The sequence below is a fragment of the Geospiza fortis genome, unplaced genomic scaffold (genome assembly GCF_000277835.1).
Source record: "Geospiza fortis unplaced genomic scaffold, GeoFor_1.0 scaffold98, whole genome shotgun sequence".
NCBI classification, from domain to species: Eukaryota; Metazoa; Chordata; class Aves; order Passeriformes; family Thraupidae; genus Geospiza; species Geospiza fortis.
Window position 1 is genome coordinate 3,450,654 of NW_005054306.1, and position 8,452 is coordinate 3,459,105.

At 43.8% G+C, this 8,452-nt stretch overlaps 1 protein-coding gene across 2 annotated transcripts in view; it reads right to left on the minus strand.

Moving 5' to 3' along the window:
• ZBTB24 (zinc finger and BTB domain containing 24) overlaps positions 1-8,452 on the minus strand; it is a 16,123-nt gene that overhangs the window by 3,094 nt on the left and 4,577 nt on the right. The window contains exons 2-5 of one of the 2 annotated variants that reach the window (XR_004082993.1): positions 4,781-5,774; positions 4,208-4,375; positions 2,893-2,976; positions 2,098-2,260 (exon numbers count right to left, since the gene is read on the minus strand). Coding sequence is in view for 1 of the 2 variants with exons in the window: in XM_005418421.2 (XP_005418478.1) it covers positions 2,098-2,181; positions 2,893-2,976; positions 4,208-4,375; positions 4,781-5,747 (1,303 nt within the window). In the remaining variant the exon portion in view is untranslated. The remainder of the gene's footprint in view (positions 1-2,097; positions 2,261-2,892; positions 2,977-4,207; positions 4,376-4,780; positions 5,775-8,452) is intronic. The other variant, XM_005418421.2, reaches the window with a different exon arrangement.

Here is an 8,452-nt window from a genome sequence, read left to right on the forward strand (position 1 = left end):
AAATGAGGGTATAACATTTTAAATGTACACCTCTAGCATTTCTCTCCTTTGAAGATGAAGAATTAGGTGATCCAAGCCCCCAAAGCAACAAAAAGCTGTACCTATGGCACAGATGTGTGTGTTCCACGAGGAAGAGAAACACTCTGAAAAAGGCTGTCCCTGAACCCTGGCATTAATGCCACGTTCATGTGCAGCACCATCCACGTGAGTAAGCCCAAACTTCCAAAGCTGGAAAATTAATCCATTATCTTAACAACTTGCCTGGCTCTCTATAAGGCTCCATCACACTAGGTCTATGATAGCCTGGAAACACCAGTTAGAAAAAAATTAAATTATCGTGAGTTAAACAAAATATGAGTTTGTTTGGGGATTTTTTGTTTATTTGTTGGGGTTTGTTTTAGTGCATTTGGAATTCTGATGATAATTGAGTAGAAGCAGAGAGGCCACATTAAATTATAAGAAAGTTCATAAGAAACAGATACTACCCAACCAAAGCAAATCCTAATTCACACCATGACAAATCCTTGTAGCACTGAGGCTCTTTAAGACACCAGACACAAGAATCCAGATCACCACTGTGGTAATTCACACCATCAAAGCACACCAAACCCAGGGATTGGGCAGCAGCCAGTTTCCAAGGAAGCTTCCCATTTAGCACAGAACTGCAATGCTTACCAGCTTTCATGTGGCTTTGGAGGGCATGGATAAAGGATGAGAGAACAAGAAACATTTGTCAGAAGGGACCTCTGGTCACCCAGTCCCAGCTTGCTACTGAAAACAGGAGTAACTTCCCAAGTAGACTGTATTATTACAACACAGTGTTACCAAACTGCTGCCAAAGTAGAACAGTTGTATCTATGTGAACCCCTGTCCCCCAAATGCCTTGGAATTGTACTTGGCTTTTGGGATGGGACAGGTGAATTTTTATTTCTATATAATTAATACTGGTATCTTGCCTGTCTTTTCTAGTAGCAAAATATACTGCAAGCCATTTTATGCTAAAAATCAGCTTAGCTCATATATTTTTGCAACTTACCTTGCTAGTAAGCTTACTCTTCTCACTTCCCACCCCAAACTAATTTCCCACCACATTTAGAGAGCTGTATCAACTTCAGATACAAAACTCTTGTGTGTGTCAACACTGGGTTCTCAATACAAAATTATGTAACTATCACATGCTAGCACTATTCTGGATAACCAAAAGCTCCCAGAAGCAAAAGTTTTGACCTTAGCATATCCCAGAAAATTTAAATCTTTTTCACTTAGAAAAGAGAAGGAAATGAATGAAATAAAGTATGCTTGAGAATGAGTTATGTATTACAACTGCAAGCAACACACTTAAGAATAATTTGATTTTGTGAGGAAACAATTGCCACCGTTTCTAGTTACTTTAAAAGACAAAATTATTCACATGTCACCTTATGAACTTACGCTTCAAAGGGAAGTATTTTATGAAGTTTATGCCTTGCTATTATGAGAGGATAGATCAACATTTTTATCTCTGTTATCCACTGATTCATTACCAGCCTGCCCTCTAAATCTCTTAAAACATCCTCTGACGCACTTGCATTAAATCATCCCTCCCAGCCCATCTCCTCTCAACATCTGTTTTATTACGGCACTGTAAAAGGTAAATGGAAATAATTATTTTCCTGGTCACAGCACTTTTCATAAGCACCCATCCCTCACAGACAGAGGTGTCCAATTCATTTAGGACACACACTTTCTGTTGCTTATCAGCTCACTGCAATCCTGGTACATGCTGCATACAACTCTCCCAACAAACTGAATTCTCAGTCCAGGATTCTATCACAGGAAAGCTAACTGACATTTTCTGCAGCAGGTTTTATAAAATTGGGGAAAAAAGCTCTCTTCCTGTAATAGGCACTGCTTCTGTGCTGCTGTAACACAACTTTTTTTGTGCTCCTGCATTCTTGATGTCAAATCTCTTCATTAGCAACACAGGCATCATTATGCACAAGTAGAGCAGAAGTTCATGCCACAGAGACAAGTGTAATTTGCTTAACATCTTTTTGTCCCTGTAACTTCAAGAAAAAACAAACCACAAACCCCACAAAACCCAAGGTACAACATTACCTGTATGTGTTCTTAGATGTTTCTTTAGCTGAGCTGCATCCATGAATTTGCGACGACACTGGTTACATTCCGGCAGTGAACGGCCTTGTCGCAATAACAAAAAAAGTGTCAGTGCATAAGTGATCCCCTGTATCTCTTCAGTGATCTTTGTTAAAGCACTTTCCTGTAAAATAACCACTCTGCTATAATATAGAGATAAAACAAGAGGTGATTCACTGCCTCCTCCCTATCTCAACAGTCACACTTCTATTTCTCAATTTAGTATTACCACAGGAAAAGAGGGGACTGACACCTGCTCCTGCCCAAAACCACCTTCACTTGAAGCTTTGTAAATTCTAATTTTTTCCACCACTTCCTCTGTATGTAGCTCCATCCCATTCCAGAAGTGAGAAGAACACTTCCTAAAGCTTGTATGCCTTTACTAGTCCAAAGCAGTGGGCAACTACAATGCAATTTGCACACCAGGCAGCAGACACAATTGTTTATACAATTCGTAGCTTCTATATAGCATGGACAGCAGGGCTAAAATAATCAAGTTGTATGTCAAATACAGTGTAACTAATTTTTAATCATCACAAGAACCCTTCTCAACTAAACACTTTCCTACACATCACATTTACTATACACCATTATGTCTTTTTCACCCTATTCACTGTTACACCTGTCCAACATAGGACACATCAAGGTAGCAGAGACTAAACACATCACTGAGGAAGAACTTTCAGCCTAAGTCAATCTTAGGAGGACAAATCAGCACGGACTGTAAGCCAGGTCCTCCACTCAAACTTGTTATACCTGTGTGTAGTCGATAGTGGCTCTTGAGCTGTCTCTTTTGGCTGAAGTACTTCCCACACTGATCACAGGTAAAAGCCTTCTGCCCTGTAGAGAAAATCACCCATTAAAATGTAAGCCACGTCCGAAGCAAGTGTAAGGAAATAAACAAAATAGAAAAGTCAGCTGTGAGGAGCCAATTCAGTTTTGATTTGCCTCAACAATGCTTGTCAGAGGCACGTGGGAGAGGGGCTGCATTATGTGCCATGTCCAGGAAGCACCTAGGAAAAGATGGAGGAAAGTTTTGTCTCTGGGGAGACTTTTCCTGGCAATCAGTTCATGTGTGGCATGGGACAGGCAGTCAGCAGGGGAACACCAAAGACACTGTACCCCAGAGACACTCTCCAGTCAGATGGCAAAAGGTCTCTGCCAATGGACTGCACTGGGACATTGGACTGGGCCAATGCTCTCCTGTCAGCAGGTGGACTTTGGGAGGAGCCGGGGCATGAAATGTAACTGTGTCACAAGCCCCAGCGCTTTTCAAACTTGCTTTTTGGGTTGGGCTTTTGGCTTGGGACTTTTTTCAGACTGTGCTTTTGCTTTTGAGGCTTGGTGATTTGAGGGGCTTTTTGAAACTTGCTTTTGATTTGGCTTTTTAAAGACTTTTTGAGTCTTATGCTTTTTGCCCTGGCCCCAGTCTGCCTTTTGGCTCTCTTGCCCTCGCTGGCTCTTGCTCACCCTCGTGTCTGTGCTGCCTCCCTGTGTCCCTGACCAATGCCCTGCCTGCTTTGTCCCAGTGTCCCTGCATCCAACCCTGCCCACCTCCCAGCCAGCCCACTGCTGTGATCCTTGCCACAGCTGTGTCCAGGGTTCTGGTCCAGGGCTCCAGGACCTCCTGCCTGAGCACTCCTCACCTCATGTCCAGCTGCCTGTCACCAGAGAAGCTGTGCCCAGGCAGGCAGCGTGCACACCCCCCACTTCATGGACATGGATGGCACTCCCCGACCTCCAGTGGTAAAGCCCTCTTTTTCTTTCTGTCTCTCCTCTCTTTCATCCCATCCCTTTCCCATTTTTCTTCCTCTTGCTCTGTCTTTTCTAGCTTTCTTAATAGGATAACTTATTTTCATTTTGTTTTTTCATTACCAATAAAAGGTTCTCAGATACAAAGTTTGTCCCATTTGACAATATTTTGTTCCTGACTATCCATTTTTAAAAGAACTCCTTGCAGTTTCCCTCAGTGGAATGTGACACTAGCACACACAAGAGGGATCAGAGGTACCTTTTTTAAAGAAAGGCAAATTCTTGCAGCAGAGAGCTACATCTGCCTTGAAGTATTTACCTGAATGTAGGCTCATGTGCTCCAGAAGAGAATGCTTTGTTGTCAGAGCCTTACTGCAAATGGTGCACGTGTACGGCCGTTCCCCGGTGTGCATCCGCTCATGGACTTGAAGAGAATGCTTCTGGGAAAAGCCTTTGCCACACTCACTGCATTTAAAAGGGCGCTCCCCTGAAAGCAAAAGATGACATTTTTAGGCATAGGTGCATAATTTCTCACTAGATATTCTAAGCTGATAGTGAGATGCACTGCAATGGTGTAGCTACTGAAAAAATTAGTCTTGATTAGTGGTGAAGAGGCAAGCTTCACACAGGAATAAAATAATTCTTTAGCTATTGCCATATAATTCAGTGCTTAAACAATGAAATTATTAATTACACTGAAATCTAGGTGAGACATAAAGGTTCTGAGATCTGCTGACAAGAATAAAACAGCAAATACAGAGCACACCGTAATTTGGACCAGCACACTATTCTGGATATTCTTGCTGTAGTCAACAACCAACACCTCAATAGTCACTTGCATTTTGCAACATCCCTTAACCTAACCCAAAAGCAGCAGTCTGTGAAGGCCTACCTGTATGGCTTCGCTGGTGAATAGCCAAGAAGTGATTGTACTTAAATACTTTGCCACAGTCTTTACAGCGAGCCTCAGAACCCACACGCTTTCTTTTTCCATCAGTTCTCTTTGCCAGTCCTTTCTCATCCTCATCCCCAAGAAGTTTATAATCCCTTAGTTTGATTGATCTCCTTATTCTACGTTTGCTGTAACGGCTCTGAGTGCTCTGTATTCCTTCAGATTTGGGATCGTAGTTTTCATCTTTCTCAGCGGAAAGATCAACAGCAGCCTCTGAGTCACAAGCAGGTTCAGTTTCTTCTCCATCCTTCCTCACTGAAGCCTGTTCACTGGCAACTGTTTCTTCTACTTCAGTGTCTTTTTTCATATAATTTTGCTCATTTTGCATGGAGTTGTTCTCTCTCAGCTGCCCATCTTCGGTGGAATTTGCTCCTGATTCTTCCTCTTCTTCTTGGACAATCTTGATTTTCCTTGGTCGTCCCCGTTTTCGCTTTGGTGGATCATCATTCTTCCTGTCACTTGCAACAACAGAGGCTACACTTTCAGCTGGAGCTGGCAATGCACTACCTGGGCTGCGGCTTTCCAGGTAGTCTGTACAGGCCCAGACCAGGTCAGTTACTTTCAGCAGCTGTGCAGTAGCCAGGATTTGTTCTGTGCTTTTCTCACTGGCACAGAGGCAACCAGTGTAAATAAATTCTAGCAGAACTCCAAAGGTGTCTGCAACCATTCCCTCCAACATGTAAATTGACTGCCCTATTTCACCCTCATTTACAAACATCATTGAGAAGTATTCACTGCTGGCAGCCAGCAAAGCTTTATGGGCTCTAAACTGCACATTCTCCACTATCAGAGTAATGTCACAAAGAAAATCCTTTTTCCTTTGTTCCTCAAAATTAGCTAGAATGGTATCTTTGTGAGCTTTGGAGTGGATGATCAGTTTCTCAGAAGGATCAGTTGTTTTTGCCATTTTAATTATGAATATTACAGGAGATGCCTAGAAAAACAGAATAGCTTTAGTAAAAAATTATTTTAACAGTCGACATTATAAGACCCAAGTATCATTTGTTATACCAGTAACAGAGTTCAAGAGTTTCTGAAGCAATTCTGAATCCTCTGAGCTTTTGAAAAATCAACACTACTGCTGATATGGAATTTCTTCAAAAAGTATTTTAAAATCCTATGAAAAGGCTACAGATAGTTTTTTAGATCAGAATCACCGCCTATTTTTTTTTATCTCTGATGTACTGTGAACCCTGTATTATCTAAAAAAATTTGCTACCCTACCTTCTGAAACTAAAACAATCAGACAGAAACAATTCCCTGGTCACAGCTCCTTAGTACAGCACTGGCTTTGCATGGCAAGGCTTTGATAGCGGGGCAGTTACAGGGGTGGCTTCGGTGAGAAGCTGTCAGAAGCTTCCCCAATGTCTTACAGAACCAACACCAGCTGGCTCCAAGATGGACCCACTGCTGGCCAAGGCTAAGCCCATCAGGTGATGGTGGTATCACTTCTGGGATAACAGATTTAATAGGGGGGAAAGAAACGTGCACAACTGCAGCTGGAAAGAGAGCGAGAATCTATGCAAACAACAACCCTGCAGACACCAAGGTCAGTGGAGAAGGAGGAGGTGCTCCAGGTTCCAGAGCAGAGATTCCCCCACAGCCCCTGGTGCAGACCATGGGGAGGCAGCTGTGCCCCTGCAGCCCAGGGAGGTCCATGGTAGAGCACAGATCCACCTGCATTCCCTGGAGGATCCCATACTAGAGCAGGCTGATGCCTGAAAGAGGCTGGAAGCCTATGCTGGAGAAGGCTCCTGACAGGACCTATGGCCTCATGGAGAGAGGAGCCCACACTGGGTCACTGCTGGCAGAACTTGTGACCCCATGGAGAACCCAGGCAGGAGCAGACTGCTCCTGAAGAGTGCACCTGTGGAAGGGATCCAAACTGGAGCATTTTGTGAAGAACCGCAGCCCATGGGAAGGACTCAGGCTAAAAAGTAGTTCATGGAAGAAGGACTGTCTCCTGTGGGAGAGACCCCACACTGGAGCAGGTGAAGAGTGTGAGGAGTCAAAGGAGAATCAAAGACAGCATGCAATGAACTGACTGCAGCCCCCATTCTCCATCCCCCTGCACTGCTGGAGGGAGGAGGTAGAGAAAACTGGGACTAAGCTGAGCCTGGAAACATGGGAGAGGTGAGGTTTAAAGATTTGGGTTTATTTCTCATTATCCGACAGTGATCTCATTGACAATAAAGTAATTTCCTCAAGTCAAGTCTGTTTTGCCTGTGCTGAAAACTGGTGAGTGATCTCACTCTGCTCTTATCTCAACCCATGAAGTTCTATTATATCCTTTGTTCCCAGTTCCCCTGAGGAGGGGAGTGATGGAGCGGCTCTAGTGGGCACTGGTGTCCAGCCAGCACCAACCCACCACATTGGAAACAAAAAGGTCAACTGCAGTTTGATCAGTGCAGTTTACTCAGGGACAAGGTAGGAAATCCTGTAATAAATGATGCCATGGTTTATTTGAGGTATTAGGGCATGGGTTGGACTAGGTGATCTTAAAGGTCTCTTCCAACCTAGTGATTCTGTGATAAAAATTCATTGGTATCAATGTGGCAAGACTTCATGACCTCTTTTACCCCCCATCTATCCTTCTGAAAATTTTTAACACTTTCACTTTTTTAACACTTCAATACTTTTAACTTTACTAAGCCTCAGCCTAAGAAGGTAGGCAATACAAACACAGAAACAGCAGTTTTGAAGGGTTCTGTCTAATATAGGGCTCATTAAGGTATCTATTAATGATCAATTTGACTTGCTAGGCTTTTTCAACAGTAAATTTGCAAAAATTAATAGTAAACAAAAAAATCCATCCATTTCAAAAGAATCAACCAAATATTATGGAAGAGATATACCCAAAATGTCCCATTGACAAAGCTCAGCTAAAGATAATAGAAGTGTCACATTAAACACATATAAATTTACATATTTGGATTTAGTTAGTGCAACAGTTTCAATGACCTAAACATATGCTCCATGAAACAGCAGACACTACCTACAGATGATACCTAAATGCTACTGAGATGGTGAAAATGGGATTCTTTAGCCCTAATCAGCTACCGAATAGTTCACGACAGAGTCAAATTGTTTTATCCGGGAGCTTTAATTTCCGAAGCATGTGAGCCCGATGTTTGTCGCTGGAGCACCTTAAAGCAAAGCTGCAGGTGTGACCCAACCTGCCTTATCGTGCAATATAAGAATTCCTGGACGGCTGCTGCCAACTCTGCCTGCAGGCATCCCCTAACATCCACACGTGTTCCAGACAAGGTAGTGGGTGTTTTGTGAGTTCTGATCGCATGAAGGACGTCGATGTTTAACCAGGAGGGGACAGCATTAGTATTTTGACTGCAAAATCCAAACCACGCAACTTCCCTAAAACCCCCTCACCATTACAGAGTGAGGCTGTGCTCCGGCAGAAGGCCCCATGCTGCCGCCAGTGCTTTCGGATACACGCTCCGCTCCAGCCGTGGAAGGACTCAGGAGCCCCCGGGAGGTGACCCTGGGGGGCAGCGCACGGTCCGGGGCTGGGCCTCGGCACGGCCAAGGGCACCGTGCGGGTCGCCGTCCCCGCGCACCGTGTGAGCCCTTCGGGCCGCCCCTCAAGGGAAGGCC